Source organism: Sphaerodactylus townsendi, linkage group LG06 (assembly GCF_021028975.2).
Source record: "Sphaerodactylus townsendi isolate TG3544 linkage group LG06, MPM_Stown_v2.3, whole genome shotgun sequence".
In the NCBI taxonomy this organism is placed as follows: Eukaryota; Metazoa; Chordata; class Lepidosauria; order Squamata; family Sphaerodactylidae; genus Sphaerodactylus; species Sphaerodactylus townsendi.
Genome location: NC_059430.1, coordinates 130,952,519 through 130,970,560, shown reverse-complemented (window position 1 = coordinate 130,970,560; position 18,042 = coordinate 130,952,519). Strand labels below are relative to the sequence as shown.

At 48.0% G+C, this 18,042-nt stretch overlaps 1 protein-coding gene across 2 annotated transcripts in view; it reads right to left on the bottom strand.

The window, feature by feature from the left end:
• ARHGAP35 (Rho GTPase activating protein 35) overlaps window positions 1-18,042 on the bottom strand; it is a 106,775-nt gene that overhangs the window by 12,186 nt on the left and 76,547 nt on the right. For both annotated transcript variants that reach the window (XR_007244816.1, XM_048500296.1), the window contains exons 4-5: window positions 8,225-8,302; window positions 7,632-7,763 (exon numbers count right to left, since the gene is read on the bottom strand). Coding sequence is in view for 1 of the 2 variants with exons in the window: in XM_048500296.1 (XP_048356253.1) it covers window positions 7,632-7,763; window positions 8,225-8,302 (210 nt within the window). In the remaining variant the exon portion in view is untranslated. The remainder of the gene's footprint in view (window positions 1-7,631; window positions 7,764-8,224; window positions 8,303-18,042) is intronic.

Here is an 18,042-nt window from a genome sequence, read left to right as displayed (position 1 = left end):
GTTCGTAGCTGTGCTTCACACACAGTGTGCTGTAATTCCAGCAGGTGGCACCATTTTACTGGCTCTGTATGCTTCCACTGTGCATTCCCTTAAGCATATTGTCGAAGGCTTTCATGGCCAGAATCACTAGGGTGTTGTTGGCTTTCCAGGTTGTATGGTCAAACACAGCCAGGCAACCTGGAAAACCCACAACACCGCATTCCCTTAAGCATTCACTGATAGTAGGTGTAGAAATTTTGCATTCTTTGTTGGGGGCAGAAATGGGCACAAAGAATGCATCAATTTCCCTAAAATTCTGTGTTCTGATGATGCAGGCTTTCAGTGCCTTTGGACGTCTAGGTTGTGCTACAATAATTCTTTTGGATGTGTGGGATCCAGACAGAAGATAGGTAAGAACATTTCCTGTTGACAGTGGAATCTAGAATCTACTTTGAGATGGAACAGCGGGTCTGTTCAGAACACTACCTGGTCCCAGTGGAAAACACACAACTTTGGATCTATGGAAAGAGCCTCCAATTCCAACACTTGTCTTGGGGACGTAATCACTATTTGGAATATGACCTTCATTCTGAGAAATATCCTGTGGATATGTCCTGTACTGGTTAACACAGTGAGCAAGGTATTTAATCTCCAAGTAGAAAAATGGTACATTTGTGGAGCGTCATTGGCCGCTGCTCCTTTAAGGAATCTAACCACATGAGGATGTTCCGATGTCAAATTTCCCTCTAGGACAGGGGTCTGCAACCTGCGGCTCTCCAGATGTTCATGAACTACAATGCCCATCAGCCCCTGCCAGCATGGCTAATTGGTCATGCTGGCAGGGGCTGATGGGAATTGTAGTTCATGAACATCTGGAGAGCCGCAGGTTGCAGACCCCTGCTCTAGGAGTAGCACCACCAACACTATCACTGCCACTTACTTGTCTGTGTAATTGAGCTTGAATGCCATACTGTAGGAAAAGAAGAATGTTGGCCACTGCACCATCATACAAACATTTCCCAAAAGTAATCATCTATCTCCTATCTTAACTTTTCCCTGGAGGCAAGGATGGTCTCTGTCACCTGCGAACTGTAGCTTAGGTTCGAGAGAATGTGCCATTCAGCTGCCAGCTGCCGCTTGTCCGGGCTGGGATGCAAGAGAGATCCCTGCTGGAGAAGATCCCTGCGATGAGAAAGTCTAAAGGGAGGTTCTGTGGCAAGTTGCAGTGCTGAAAACCAAGCCCCGCTTGGACAAAAGAGGGCCACCAGCAGCGCCTTTGCTCGTTGTTCCTGGACCTTCCTGAGCAATTTGGGAAGTAGTAGAATTGGCGGGAAGGTATACATTAGTGCATCTGCTGCTTCCACCTGCGGGTGGCGGAATCTCTTGAAAAACCTCAAACGTGGGTGATTTTGGGGTGATGCAAACAGGTTGGCTTTCAGCAATCCCATTTTGCAGGTGATGCTCTAAATCACGTCCTTTCCCAGACACCATCCTCCTTCCTGGAAGTCCTGAGAGCTGAGCCAGTCTGCCTCTATTCAGCTCCCCTTTGCTGTGTTTCGCTTTCAAGGACAGTCTCTGCCCATCTGAATATCTTGGACGCCTCTCAATGCAGGGCCAATGACCTCAAATGTCCCTGCTTGTTGAGATATATCTCAACTGCCATGTTGTCCATGTGAATAAGGACATGACAACTCACAATCTGCTTCTTGAAGGCCTGAGTGGCCAAGAAAACCATTCAGAGCTCCAGCCGGTTGATGTGGTCTCCTTGGAAGTCTAACATCTTTCTTTGGGGAACCAACAGGCTTGCATCAGTGAAGATCAGTTTGTAACTGGGTAGGTAAAACCCCCAGGTTGCTTGATGTTCTGAAGACTTGCCCACCATGACAGATTGCTCCTGACTGTTCTCGGCATGGTCAGGGACAGATGGATTTTGTTGGTGATCTGGTATAGATAGGGTCAGGTGGGAATGATATCAATCCCACTTGATGGCATCCAGACTAAAGATGAACAGACCAATGAGACCCATCAGGAAGGTGAGTGAAGAGGTTCGACTGGCAATCAGTAATTGGACCATGCTCTTGGTCTTGTGGGCCTTCTAGTCTAGTCTGTCATGAAAAAGGTACCCTTCTCGGTGCCTACGGTGACACCTAGATGTTCCAAGGTCTGGATTGGAATCAAAGAGTGTTTGGATGCATTCACTAAAAATCTGTGCTGTTGCAGACACTGTAGGATATGGGCTGTTGTATAGCACCTGTTGAAGCGACTCCAACTGACTCAATAGGTTGTCACAAGTGGACATATATTCTGCACTGCTGTAACAAAACCATCAGGCTGATTACCAGATTTGAGAACACCCTGGGTGACATGCACAGACCAAAGGGCAGGGCCTTGTATTGAAAATGCCTTCCACCTACACAAAACCTCAGATACTTCCTGTGGTTTTGGAGAATTGGTATGCCTCCATGAGGTCAATGGATGTTAAGAACTCCTTTGGTTGCAGTGACTCTGCGATAGACCACAGCATCTCCATGCAAACATGGTGCAATCTTATGAAGCAATTTAGAGATTTTAAGTTCAAAATCGCACACCAGTCTCCATTCCTCTTCAGGATGGTGAAGAAGAATGAATACACCCTCTTCTCCTCTCCGGGACAGGGACCTCATCTATTGCCACAGGTTTCTGTTATGTTGAAGGCTCTAATCCTCTTGTCGTGATTGTGGGCAAGAGGAGAGAACACTAAATGCTCCGCTGAGAACCTCAGGAAGTCAATGGCATACCTGGAGGTCACCACTTCCAAGGCTTTGTTGGACTTGGACTCCTTGTCGGAGCGGTCACTCTTGCCTGGGAATCTCCTGTTTATGGCATTCTTTTGGGGGATTATTTGGCTGAATTGTAGTTGTTCCTCTGAAAGTCCTGTTTTGAAATAAGGAATGCTGGATCCAAAATTGGAGCCCTAACAATGATCTGGGCATCGCCTTGGCTTTTTTTATCACATATCTCTACCAGTATGTGATTGACAGCATCATCAAAGAGCTTTCCCCTTGAAAGGGATAAAGGTAAAGTTCCCCCTTCAGTCATGTCCGACCCTGGGGTACCATAGGCAAGCCGTTTCTGTGGGGTAGTTTGCCATTGCTTTCCCCAGCTATTCTTTACCCCCTAGCGATGTGCTAGGTACTCATTTACCGACCAAGGAATGGATGGATGGCTGAGTTGACCATGAGCCAGCTGCCAGGATATCTGACCCACAGGGGGCTTGAACTCCTGACCGAATGAATGGCAGTGCAAGCACTTAACCTAACCGAATGAATGGCAATGCAAGCGGAGACTTATGGATCCTATTGGATTCCTGAACGCTCTGTGGGACCCTGAACCCGCCAGCACTCTCGATGAGCAAGTGGAAGACTGGAACTCCCACCTTTCTGATGCCATCGAGGTTGTTGCTCCCCGGCGCCCTCTGCGCCCCCGGTCACGACTGGCTCCTTGGTATACTGAGGAGCTACGCCGTATGAAGCGAGAGCTCAGACGGCTAGAGCGAGTGTGGAGGAAAACCTGTGACGAGGCCACGCGAACATCTTATAGGACGTTTATGAAGGCCTATGAGATGGCGGTGAATGGCGAGGCCCGAAAGGGAACATTTTTTCTCCTCCCTCTGCTTGCATCCGCCAGCTCTACGCCCAGCACCATTATTTCATATTATTCGGTCACTAACCTCATTATCTGAGGGCTCTACAAATCACCAATTGTCTATTATCTGTGAGTCATTTATGAGCTTTTAAATCGTGGATAAAAGTTGCGTTAAGCTCCGCCCAGGACCTTCAACCTTCCACCTTAAGAGGTCCAATAAGCGAACTGGGAGGCTCCCTTGCTGTCTTCCGGCCCTTGTTTGGCCCAGTTTTCCCTGCTCTCCGAAGCCGCTGTTGACAGCAGGGCCTTGGCTGCTGTTAGACCACTACTACCTGTCCTCTGGATCCGTGCCTCTTGGCTTATATAAAGGCGTGCAGCAATGAAGCGGAGCTATGGCCCCCCACCTGTTGAACATCATCAATAGCTCCCTTGAGCAAGGAGTTTTTTCAGGTGGGCTGGAAGGAGGCAAGTGGTCCGCCCACTCTTGAAAAGACCATCGTTAGATCCAGGAGATCTGGCCCACCATTACGCCCCGTCTCGAATCTTTCGCTTCTGGGGAAGGTAAATTGAGAGAGTGGTCGTTGGATGCAGCTTCAAGGGCTTTCTGGAGGACACATGTCGGCTTTGCCAGATCCCTTCCAGTCCGGGCTTCCGTGCTTTCGGCATGGGGACGGAGGGAACTGTTCTTAATAAGCTGTCACAGATTATGCTCCGTATACAATAGCCTAGACCGGCGAGGTGGATGCGGCGCTGCTGGAGTGTTGCTAGATCTCCACTGCAGCGTTTGATGTGAGTGCGACCACGACCTTTTGACCCACCGCCTGAAACTGCTTCTGGGAGTGCGCAGGCACTTTGTCCTTCCAAGTGGATTTGCCTCGTTTCTCCGGGACCGGACACAGCAAGTGTGGTGTGGGGACCAAGCCTCTCGGAGGTGCCCACTTCAGTGTGGTGTGCCTCAGGGAGCGCTGTTGTCCCCGCTATTATTTAACATCTATATGCGACCCCTTGCTCAGCTGGTACAGAGCTTTGGGCTGACTTGTCATCAATATGCTGATGACACTCAGCTCATTCTGTTGATGGAGGGGGGAACAGTCATTAAGCCCCTCTTGGCTCTCCCAGCATTGTTTGGAGTAGCGGTTGCTGGTTGGTTGAAGCAAGAGCAGGTTAAAACTATGAATCCATCGAGAGCGACGGAGATCCTCTGGCGGGAAGGGAGGCACGCTGGGGATTTTCAGCCACTGGTGTGGGAGCGAGGCTACACATTGGCACCCGGCCTTCCTCCGGCCTCGCAGCCTGGGGTCCCACCTGGATTGCGTCTCTTTTCAATGGAGACCCAGGTGGCCCATATAACCCTGGGTTGCATTCTTCCATCTCCGCCCAGGCCCGGGCGGCTGACCCCTTCACTCTCCCAAACGGACCTGGCTACTGTGATCCATTGCAACGGTCACCTCCAGGCTAGACTATTGCAACTTTCGCTTCTACAGCGGGCCTTCCCGCTCGCGTCTGATTCGGAAATTAAAACTGGTCCAGAATGTGGCTGGCTTCGTCTGCTTACAGGAGGTGCCCCCAGAGACCATATTTTACCGCAATGTGCTCGCGCCCGCTTGCACTGGCTGCCCGGGCTTCCGAGTTCCAAAATCATTTTTCAAGGCTGTGTGGTTTTGACCTTTAAAGAGCCTTAGCAGCTGGCCTGGGGAACCTCTGTACCCTCTGGGACCGTCTTGCCCCATATGTCCCAAAATGTGCGACCTTCTGCGCTCAGCAGAGGCCAATCTGCTGGTGATCCCTGGTCCCTCCATGATGCGGCTGGCCTCCACCCGGGCCAGGGCTTTTACAGCTCTGGCCCCCGCCTGGTGGAACGTTCTATTTCCAGCTACACGGGCCCTGCAGGACCTTAACGAGTTCCGCAGGGCCTGCAAAACTGAGCTGTTCCACCGGGCCTTTGGGGAGACCGGCCGCTGATGGCACCCCCCCCCCTTTTCCCCCTTCCTTTTATAATATCTGCGGATCCTACCGTTCCTCCCTCCTCTTCTTTTTGGGGATCTGTTAGTAGGACGCCATCTATTTATATTTGACTGAACGCTGCTTTTAATGGGGTAGTTTTAATACATATAGAGCCACTGTTTAATACTTATTTATTCCAATTTGATATTACTGATTTTATTGTGTGCTCTACTTCTATGTTTTGTTCACCGCCTTGAGCCCTTCGGGGGAGGGCGGTTTATAAATACAATAAATAATAATAATAATAATAATTAACCACTATACCATGCGGCTCCTTATTGAAAGGGATATGCCACCACAATAGGCTTAGATTGTAAACTGGCCTGCTAGGCCCTCAACCAATGGAGTCTTCCAGTCGCCACTGTAGAGGCCAAGGCCCTTCCAGAAAAGGCATGGTGTCCAAGATGCCTTAAGTTTTTTCATTCATTTAAGTTTTTTCATTCATTTAAGTTTTTTCATTCATTTTTCATTCTCTGGCAGCAGCTGTATGATCTTGCACGCCCAAACTCTGGTGGCATGGGATACTAATAAGGCTGTTGCTGATGATCTGATGGCCACTGCTACGGCTTTGTGAGTTGTCTCTGAGCTCTGATCAACCTTACAGCCCACACTCTCCCTGGTGTGCCCTTCGTTATCCTCTGGGAGCATCGAGAAGAGGCGCCTGTGAAAGTTCACTGGCATGTGAGGGCAACGCATAGATCTTCTTAATGAACCCGGGAAACTGCTTGTTTGACATGGGCTTAGTCCACTCAACTTTAAGCTGTTTCTGAAAAAAATGAGGAAAGGGAAAGATTTTCTCCTAAGGACTTGAGTAGGAGAAAAAAACTCTCCCTTCCCAGTGTGTCTAGATCTGGGAGCAGATCTGGGAGAGATTTCTTTAGCTCAAGGGCTGCTAGTGTCTTTGTTAACAGATACGGATCATCTTCACCCTTTGAAAAGCGACCTGCAGGTTCAGGGATCTGGATTTCTTTTCCTTCCTATTCTTTCTCAGACAGAAATTTTCCCTCCTATCTGGAGTCCTCATTGTCTCTGACTGGGCTGGGTCTTCCCCTCTTCCTTGAAGCTTTTGTGAGCCAGGAAGATCTACCTCCATCACCCCTGCTTGTCCCTGGAATGTGCTTCCTTGAGGGAAAAGGGCAGGGGGAAGATGAACACGGGCTCCTTCTGCCAGGCCGGGGCCCCTTGCTGCATAAAAGGGGCAAATTTTGCCTTCGTAGCGCTCTTTATAAAGCCAGCTAATCCTAAGGATTTTGAGGAGCCATCAGAGCTGCAGGGGATACCAGATGGAAGATCTTGCTCTGCCTCCTTGTCCCTGGAGCTTCGAGGAGTCACTGCTGAAGTTCCCTGGCCCGATTCAAGTTGAGGGATGTCACATCTCACCACTGGCAGCCACACTGGAGTGGGGATTCTGGCAACCGTTTGTCCTTGGTGCACTTCGAGCCGCTAGAAAATGGTGCTGAGCCTGGCTCTCCTAAGGTCAGAGGAGCCCGTTTCTAAGCCACGCCTGCCTGGATTTCCTCCTGCACGGCCACCACCACAATCAAAGCCTCCATGTCTCCAAGGCATCTTTCAACACTCTACAGTTGTTTGGGCCCGCCTCCAATTGAGTGGCTCTGAGGAGACTACAGAACAGCCAACGGGCTGACGAGGCTTTCCCTCCGCCTTGCCACACAAGAATCGGTACCCAGAGAGGAGAGGAGAGGAGAGGAGAAAGAGGAACAACAGGAAGGACTTAGAAGGTTAAAGAAACAGATAGAAGAAAAGAAGATTAGAAAAATGTTAGCAATGAAATAGTAGCGGCAGGCAAGGGGCCGCTACTCCTGGCCCTGAGGCAGGAAAAGAACTGAGGAACTTGGGGAAAATCCCACTGAATTTAGGAAACAGATTTTGTTCCTGCCACCCTGGTTAAAGATGGCAAATTACTCAGAAAGACAACCTCCAGCTCAGAGAGAGACGGTCCCAGACCCCCTCCCCGGGGCTGTAAAAACAAAACGTTTAAAAACTGCTGACTGGTGCACACTCACTGTGAGCCTCCACCAGCTCGACCTGCATGTTGTAGGGAACCAGGGGATCAGGCAGCTCAGAGAAGAAACTCTTCATGGCTCCAGCGACAGCATTCACTGTGAAGTCCTTCTCTGCAAAGTCCAGGCCGTGATCTGCAAAGAGAGGATTGAACAGCAGTCGCACCACACCAATCCCAGCTGCTACAATGAGGCAGAGGAGATGTGGGAACAGCACGTCCACTACTGAGGGCGACTGTAATAACACAGAAAGGGGTGAGAGAGAGCAACAGAGGCCGGGGGCTGGGGGTGGGGGTGGAGTGGGGGGAGAATAACTGGCTACAAGCTGGACAGAGACGTTTTAGCATGCAGGGACCACAGGCTCACCAGCTCATCCACTGATATGGGCGGAGGGGAGCGGGGCAGACAGCACAGCTTTGAGAAAAAGTCAGCCAAACACACTGGGCAGAACCAGGACGTTTGAGTCCTTTCCTCAATGAGCATTACAGAGCGCGGGGGGGGGGGGGGGTTGTTCTGTTTTCAAAATGCCCAGCAACCCCATTTCTACTTTTGTGTTCATGTGCATTTCTCTCACGACCTTCCAGATCGAGCATTACCTTGATCAAACTGCCGCTGTAAGCTCTCCATCTCAGACTTGTTTCCACTAACCCGATAGATACCTTCTGTGCTCAAACCTGAAGAAGAGAGTAGAAATTAAGCCTGGAATGCAGCACATCAGATGCTCATAGCCTCATTCTTGGGGGGTGGGGTGGGGGTGAGGACCTTCACACTAATGGAAGAAAAAACATCAAAAGAGAGCAAGAACCACAAGGGACATGAACGCATTATCTTCCACCTTTGTAATCCACCTTCTCTATGATGGTACACCATGACTCAGTTTTTGTTTGCATCATTTTCTAATTCTGTCAGCCTGGTACTTAACTGCATTGTTTGGGAATGTCTTATACTGCCTGACTGAATTGTTCTCTGCATTTTGCCATCCGCCTGGAGTCTAAGCAGGCAGGCAGATTGTAAACGAAGTAAATAAAATTTAAGGAGCTCTGTCTGGAGTTCTCCAACTTGTAAAAAGGCCCTTCTCCAAATACCAATAAATTCTGTTTGAGAAATAAATCTACACAATTTCCCACCAGTTGTAAAATTCTCTTCTCCCCATCGTAACATGCTTTTAAGGTTTTAAAATAGGTGGTTCTTTGTCACACATATTCCTAGAGACCAGGCACAAGATGTGAGGTTTTCAATTTTTTTCTGCAGTGTACAGAACTCAGGAAGGGCAATGTGGGTTAGAAATCCCAGCACCACCTGCTCCAGATTCTTATCTGCCCAGCTGCAAACTCTAGATAAAGATGTATCTGATGGGGGTAGCAGAAGGACAAGAGGAAGGAGTTTCAAACCAGGTCTTCTATCTCCACTCAACCCCAATCGCTACGTCACTTGTATGTAATCAAGGCATGTTCCTGCCTGAGGTTCCCCAGGTATTTGAGACACAATTAATGCAAACTGCTCCTCAAAATCGTTGCCCCTTCCCTCATCTCTCCACACAGGAAATGCCTCCACACAGAACCTCTTGGGGAAACTATGCAGCAATCCTGCAAGGAATGCATGAAAACCTCTCGTAAAACATGGTATTCGCCCATCTAGCCAGCAGGGGTTCTCAGTGCTCAGACCTGAGGCCAGAGATCCTCTTCAGTCAGGGACACACAACCCCCACCCAAACCTGCAACAGATCTGTGCATGCAAGCTTCACGCTGTACCACACAGCTAAAGTACTGTCTCCAAGTACTATAGTTTAAGGAACAGCAAACAGGCAAAGAGACTCACTCTGATCTCCCCACGACAATGAATTTATTTTGTGGCCTTTGTTGAGCCATTCTTTCAGTCTCTTTCCAAGACAGCATTGGCAAATCACCATTCCAAACACCTAAAAGCACTACATAAATGCTTCGTGCACGGTACCTATAACACACCTTATCATTTCTAAGACGGCCCATCTTCTTCCACTAGGGGAAAGTGAAAGAGGAATGGATCCCTGGAACCGAACCAAATGAGCAACTTCAAGAGAATTAATGTGATTGACCTTATAAAACATAAAGGCCTTCAGTAAGAGGCAGGAGCAACACTTCTAATTCAGCAATGGGTTAAAAAAACGGGTTCTTCCTTGGAATCCTACATTTGGAAAGGAAAAAGCAGGACGCAGGCCTCACAGCCTGGGATCAGACTGAGGGTAGGTGAAATCTGGAATGAGGAAGATTTATTAGGAGCACTACGGGGCTTAAAAGCTCTTAATTGCTGGAAGGGCTGCCTGTACAGGGACCTCATTTCATAGAAAGCAATTCACCTCATCGGGGAGGAAAACTGGGTTAATGGACCAGCCCAGAGGGCTGCGTGATTCCAAGGCTAGAACAAAAGAATCACTGTGCCCCTGAGCTGGGAGTGAGAAAGCAGCAGCAGCAGCTGCCCCATAAAAACACACACACACACACACACACACATATATATATATATATCAAGTACCTGTTGTACTTGCTCAGAGGCCAGGTGAAATATGGTAGATTAGAACACCATTAAGGCTAACTGAGTGGAAGCAAGACAGGATGGCCCATTGGAGGCTCTCCTGGGCACACTTCACTGATTGATCCTGGCTCTCATATACCGTGTTTCCCCGAAAATAAGACAGTGTCATATTAATTTTTGCTCCCTGTGGAGAAATGGCTCCTCCCCCCCCCCCCTTCCGTTTCCTTTTTCTTTCATCCTCTCCTTCTCCAACCAGGTACCAGAGATTTGGAGGACTTAGAAATCCCAGAGATACATCAGGAAATGCTACCTGACCTTGGGGGAAATGATATCTTGACCCAGCCTGACCTGGTCAAAGGAGGGTGGGGTCTGGGATCTGATAAATTGAGGGGAAGAGAGGGGTGAGCTCTTGGCTCAGGTCTCTCTGGAGGGGAGCAGAGCTCTTGCCTGAACTGGGAAGGCGGCTGCCATTTTCTGGACCATGTGCTCAGCCAGGTAATGTGAGCTCTTTGCCAATGGCAACATTTTACGCTTTAAGGACCTACCCTGCTTTCTACCATCTTTAGCCAGGGTATGTATTAGTGATAGGAAAAGAGGATTTGCGTTTTATCTCCTTTTATTTTGTAACCCTTGCTAAATCTGGTGTGTGCTAAAACATATGGTACTCAGTTTCCTTTTAATAAATACTTTTTAAAACCTTAGCTGTGGAGGAAAGTTCTCTGTACCACTTATGCCCTACTGTCTTGGACACGCTATGTAAACAGGAGGTAGAGGAAGGCTGAGCAGCTTTTCCTCCAGGATCTCCAGTCTACCCTGTGGAACCCAGGAGAGGGGAACCAAGGGGAAACTGAGGCAGGGGCCTCGTGCAGTTGGAGAGGAAGCTGGGAAATCCTGATCTTCCCCAGCAGGCAGTCCTCAAATGATCAGGTGGTGGCAGCATACCCAAAGAGAAAGTTAGCCCTCCCCAGGAAAAGTCAGTAACTCCTGGGGGTGTGCAGAGTGTGAAATAGGGCCTGCCAGCCAAAAGCAAGCCCGTTTCGCCACACTCCCAAAGATGCAGTATGTCTTATTTTCAGGGGATGTCTTATTTTTCTGTGTTCCGTTCGTCGGGCCTGCTTCCAAACAAAAACTTTGCTATGTCTTACTTTCGGGGGATGCCTTATATTTTGCACTTCAGCAAAACCTCTACTACATCTTATTTTCAGGGAATGTCTCATATTCGGGGAAACAGGGTATATATATATATATATGAGCCAGGATCAGTCAGTGAAGTGTGCCCAGGAGAGCCTCTATATATAGGGGGGAGCTTCCAGAGAACCATGTGCCTTTTGGATTTTCTGCTCAAGCCACCAAGACCTTTTGGGTCAGCTCTGCTATAAAACAACATCTTCTCGATCACCTGCTTCACATCCGCCTCATCAAATGGGAAGGAGAAAGCTCAGCTGCCCAGGGGAGGTTTCAAAGGCTGAAAAGCTGTTGCAAATGTCCCTGGACGCACACAGCACCCTGCGATGTCACTCACAGCAGCCTGTTTGCTTGTCATTAGGACACCCTGGAACACTGTTCTAGTGACAAAAGGGGGCTCTTTACGCTACCTCTCCCCACGCGCACACACCAGTTCCATTTTCATGCATAGCAGGGCCCAGACAGGAAAATCAGAAGGACAGCATGTTAAAATTAAAGAAAGGGGGCAGGAACCTGCAAGAAACATGAAGGGCTGTTTGAACACCCTGGCACAGTCATTAAGAAGGCTGTGCAAGCGCAGCTCTCCAGTTAGCATGACCCAAAATCTCCCCTGCTGCTCTACACCAAGCAAGCTAGTCTTGTTCCTGTGGTAGGAATACGAATTCCAGAGAGCTTGGCATTATATGTCTTCCCAACACAGCAAAATCACCATCACCATCAAACATTTTAGCAATTTTTATCAAAAGCCAGGCTATGTAGAAACAGAAGGGGCCTACAAAAGGGCTGCATAGTTTGCACCTCATTAGTGTGCCCCCCCCCCACCTTTGGGGAATGTCTGAGCTTCTCAAACATATATACGCCCTAATCTTCATGATGCAAACATCAGAACATCAATTGCCTCAGAGTTAAAAAGCTGGCAGCAGTTTTATAAATCACGCCACACACCGGGAATGGATGCAAATCAATTGCAAAAGCCATTCAGCTTCACAGCACAGAAACAGCTATGTTTAACTAGAGGCTTAATATTTCCTGCAATCCACTTCCACGTTTACATTACAAAATCCTGTCTCACACCATACTTGGCCTTCTACAACAGCATATGAGCTACGTGCATGCCAAAACAAAAGGAAGAAATCAAGAACGTGTGAGCTCTGTGGCACAGAATGGTCAGCTGCAGGACTTGCAGTCTGCTTAAAACCTGAATTTGATCCCACGGGGAAGTCGGGTTTAGGTAGCTGCTTCAAGGTTGACTCAGCCTTCCAGGATCGATAAAATGAGTACCCAGCTTGTTGGGGGTGAAGTGAAGACGACTGGGGAAGGCAATGACAAACCACCCCATATGTCTGCCTAGTAAACGACATATGATGTCACCCCATGAGTCAGTAATGCACAGTAATGCACCTTTGCCTGTACAGTTGACAAGAGATCCAAGATACCATTCCCATTCTATCACAAGACCACGACCAACAAGGCAGTAAAGAAGGGGGAAAACCGGGGGGTGGAAGAGAACTGACAGCACTGCCCAGATTTCTTTGGAGGGAGTGCAGAGTAAAAATCCAAGACAGACAAGACCCGTCAGCTGCCAGGTTCATTCAAGAGCACACACAAATCTACGTCAGTTCCAGGCCTCATCCAGGCAGCAATTACACAAAGATGTCACCCTGTTCGTAGCAGATTACAAAAGTCACTGATCCTATGAGAAAAGAGACCCCAAGCACCTACTTACCCAACGAGGGGGTTGTGTGGAATATCGGGTGGCTGCCACAAGACCCCACCCCCAAGCACAAACTGCTTAAAAAAATCGTTTTGGCAAGTGTATTTCACCTGAGCAAGCCCAACATTATCTAGCTCACCCACTGATTCAGGAATTCTACGTTTCCCTTAGCTGGTTCGCATTTAGCTGTACATTCCTTGTGGGGGCTACGCTCCCAACCCCCAGATTCCACACTATAGTCCAGTGGTGGCGAACCTATGGCACGGGTGCCAGAGGTGGCACTCAGAGCCCTCTTTGTGGGCACGTGTGCCCAGAGTTCATCATGTGGGCGGGATGGAAACCCCCCCCACACACACACACACACCTAGGCTGGCCTGGGCACAATCCTTTACCTGGGAGTAAGCTCGGTTGCTGGCAATGGGGCTTGCTTCTGAGTAAACTCTCCTAGGGTCATAATTCACCCATTCAAGGCGTTGCATGGTTGCTTCACCAAGCTTACTCCTGAGTAACGTGCACCTTGGAGCCAACCCTTGTTTCTAAACCAGGGGAAGGGAACCTGCGGCTCTCCAGATGTTCAGGAACTACAATTCCATCAGCCCCTACCAGCATGGCCAATTGGCCATGCTAACAGAGGCTGATGGGAATTGTAGTTCCTGAATATCTGGAGAGCCGCAGGTTCCCTACCCCTGTTCTAAACTAAAACCTCAGCATTCAGGTTAAATTGCCGTGTTGGCTCTTTGCGATGAATAAGTGGGTTTTGGGTTGCAATTTGGGCACTCGGTCTCGAAAAGGTTCGCTATAACTGCTATAGTCGCTACTGCAGCTTTTGAGTTTCCTGTAATCCAACAGCAAACCAATACAAGACCGGCTAGGGAGGTCAGGCTAAGCAAAACAGTTTTGCAAGTTTTGTTTGGTCACAAATACACTACAGTAGGGGAGGATCAAAAGGGAGCATGCACGGAACAGGAAAACACCGACAAGAGATAGGGTGATCCTACTGGAAAACTTCCCTTTTTTCCTAGAACAAAGGGATCACTGCTAAAACATGGATACGAGGTCTTGAGCAGCCTATTTGTCTGTTCCCAATTTTCAAGCAGTATTGAAATTTGCATAACAGAGCTTCATTTTTGCCCCTTCTATAGTGTGAGAGTAAGAACTCCCATGGCAGCTACAGTGGCTGCAGCCTCCAGTCCAAGGAAGCCTTAGGAACACCCTGCTACCTGTAATGGCTGTTGTTTTAGCTCAGGGGTAGGGAACCTGCGGCTCTCCAGATGTTCAGGAACTACAATTCCCATCAGCCCCTACCAGCATGGCCAATTGGCCATGCTGGTAGGGGCTGATGGGAAGTGTAGTTCCTGAACATCTGGAGAGCCGCAGGTTCCCTACCCCTGTTTTAGCTGTTAACACATATAAGCATTGAAAGGGGTGTCACACATGCGCCCCCTGGGGCTAAGGCTTCCTGATCAGGCCAGCGAGCCAGAAGAGACAACTGCCTCCCTCCCCCACTCCCGATCTGGCCAGACTGGAAAAGAGGGGCAGGGATTGCCTCAGCTGGCTCAGGGACCTGATAAGCCCTCTCAAGCCCTACCCGGTGTGGGCTCACCAGTACAAGCATCACCCCCCCCCCCCCACACACACACACACAGTGCCGTTCCAAGGCCAGATGAGGTAACCCTCTCCCCCCCCCCCAACCTAATCACATTTACGTCTGATCTGGCTGTCACCGTAACAAATGAGTTCAAAACACATACACACACACACCACCAGCAGGTCTCCATGAGCCTCCCAAAGAAATTCTGAGGCTGAGTAAAGCTTCTGTGCTTTTGGGATTCCTCTAGCAGCTTGGGGGAAACCTGGACACAAGCACAGGTCTCTCCCCTCAAGCAGATGGGCTGGAATTTTAGGAACCTGCCTCACTGCAGCGGCAACAGACTTTTCCCACATGCAAGCCTCAGACTGTAATCTGTTGAGAGTAGAAAAGCCATTTCCTTTCAAATAGCTAGAGAGAAACTTGGCAGAATAAGCACATTATGGCTAATCTGCTTTCAGATCCCCCAGTGGCTTCCTATGCAAACATATACACTTCATTCATCAAACATCCCTACGGTAAAGCTGTAATGGAACCACCAGCCAGCTACTGTTACAGGAGGGGCGCTGGGAACTAAGGCGGCTCCCCCCCCCCGCCCCCCCCCGCCTTTATGTGTACCCACGAGCTCCAGCAAACTCAACTGCCTTACTCCACTGGGCACTTCCACACATCACAAGAACCTGAGAACACGAGACTCCACCGAGCATCAGAGTCCTCTTCCTGACTATTCCCGGAGCAATCTCTAAGCGCACACTTACAGCAGTTACATGTGTAATGAGGACAACCGTTTTGAAAGAACAAATCGGCTCAGAGGAAGACTTTCACTGAGAGAGTTAACAGCTGACTAGTTGGGGATGGAGTATCACTCAACAGAGGAACATGAAGAAGTGCCCTGGGGCATGCCCTGCAAAGGAGTTCATCGGCTATAATAAATAGCCCAGTTCACAGCTGGTGGAAGCATCAGAAAGATGTCAGGATTCTGAGTTTGCCCCCCAGGAGACCTGAATGGCCCCAGGACACTGGCTACAGGAGCTACAAATCAAGCTTCCTCCATTCAACTCTCATCTCTGCCATAAAATAACTAGCCCTGTGGTGGCGAACCTTTGGCACTCCAGATGTTATGGACTACAATTCCCATCAACCCCTGCCAGCATGGCCAATTGGCCATGCTGGCAGGGGCTGATGGGAATTGTAGTCCATAACATCTGGAGTGCCAAAGGTTCGCCACCACTGAACTAGCCAGTCTCAGGCAATGTCCATACTGAATACCAATGCTGGCCTACCTTCCAGGGTTGCATGGTAGCATGAAGAACTATAAAAAGCTACATAAACACTAAGTAGCATCGCAATGCATACGTGGATATCACCCGATGACCAAGACAGAAATCCAACAAATTACATAATCAGAAGCAGAAGACAGAGAAACTCTTTTCTCTTTGCTCAAACAAGACCAGAAGTTGATTGTGGTACAGATCATGATAATCAAAGATTAGAATAAAACTGGGGAAAACACACCAAAACACTCAAGTGCCAAAATAAAATCTAAACAACACTCCTGAAGATGTAAAAGACCATTTTAATCATAGATCTGCATTACTATATCCATGTGAACAGGAACCAGAAGAACTATGGGTTGAATGCAGAGACTACTATAGTTAAAAGAAATGAAAAGCTTCAAATTTAAATGCAGTGTTCCAGTGACTTTCACTGGAGAATTATTACAAAAACCAGTGAAAAGTAATAGATGAGAACAACAAAAAAGAAAGAACAAGAAATCTGTTCCCCAAGATCCAGGTAATTAAGGGAAAAAAGCATGGTTAGGCACAAGAAAATCCATTAACTGAACAGGAAAAAATAAAGAACAGATGGGAACTCTACAGAAAAGATTAAAGGGTGATAGATTGCTGCCCAGTAAAATATTTTGAAGGCTCACCTCTAATTGTAGAAAGTGAAGTGAAAGCTGAACTCAAGGCAATTGGGAGAAACAAATCACCAGGAATAGATGGGGTATCAATAGAGCTATTTCAAACCATCAAAATCTTAACAAGACTATGCCAACAAATATGTAAAACCAAACAACAGTCCACTGACTGGAAATATTCAGTTTACATGAAAAAATGAGAGGTCAAAGACTGCAGAAATTATTGGACTAGTCCCATGGGTCTGCATTAATTCCCTGTGCAAGTAAAGTGATGCTCAAAATCTTACAGAGCGTTGCCATACATGGAACAAGAAATGTCAGATGTTCAAGCTAGATTAAGAAAAGGGAGAGGCACTAGAGACCATATTGCAAATTTATGTTGGTTACTGCAGCATACAAGAGAATATCAGAAGAAAATAACCTTGCGTTTCATAGATTACAGCAATGTTTTTTGTTGACAATGAAGAAACTGACATTATTCAAGATTTTCTATTCCTTGGCTGAATGCAATCAAGAAATCAGAAGGTTGCAGAAGAAGACTGAAAGTTCGATAATGTGAAAATTGGACAATGAAGAAACTGACAGGAGGAAACTGGTTCTGGTGGGTTTTCCAGGCTGCGTGGCCGTGGTCTGGTAGATCTTGTTCCTAACATTTCGCCAGCATCTGTTTCACACTGTGTCTAGTGAGAAGGGAAAGTTTAGTAAGGTATATTTACAATACACCTTGGGACACGGACAATATACCCCACTAAACTTTCCCTTCTCACTAGACACAGTGCGAAACGTTAGGAACAAGATCTACCAGACCACGACCACACAGCCCAGAAAACCCACCACAACCAGTTGAATCCGGCCGTGAAAGCCTTCGACAATACATTGACAGGAGGAAAGTTTTCATCTGAAATGTGGTATTGGAGAAGATTTTTCTGGATATAATGGACTGCCAAGAAAACAAATAAGTAGGTTCTAGATCAGTGGTTCTCAACCTTCCTAGGTGGTTCTCAACCCTTTAATACAGTTCCTCATGTTGTGGTGACCCCAACTTTAACATTTATGCACTTTACAGATGGAGAACACAGATGCAGAGAGTCTTAAACGACCCCTGTGAAAGGGTCGTTCGACCCCCAAAGGGGTCGCGACCCACAGGTTGAGAACTGCTGTTCTAGATCAAATCAAAACCAATCCTGGCTAGTGTTTGAATGGGAGACCCCCAAAGAATATCAGGGGCATGATGCGGAGGCACACATTGGCAAACCACTTCCAAATGTCTCTCATTTTGAAAGCACCAGGTCAGCTGTGACCTGATGGTCAAAAAAAAAAAAGATCAAATCAAGCCTGAATTCTCCCTATAAGCTCAAATGACCAAACTGGGGTTATCGTACTTTGGACCCATTACGAAAAAAAGACAATAATGCTATGAAAAGCAGAAGGCAACAACAAAAGAGGAAGAGTCAAAATGAGATGGGTCGACTCAATACAGGAAGCTGTGGCCCTA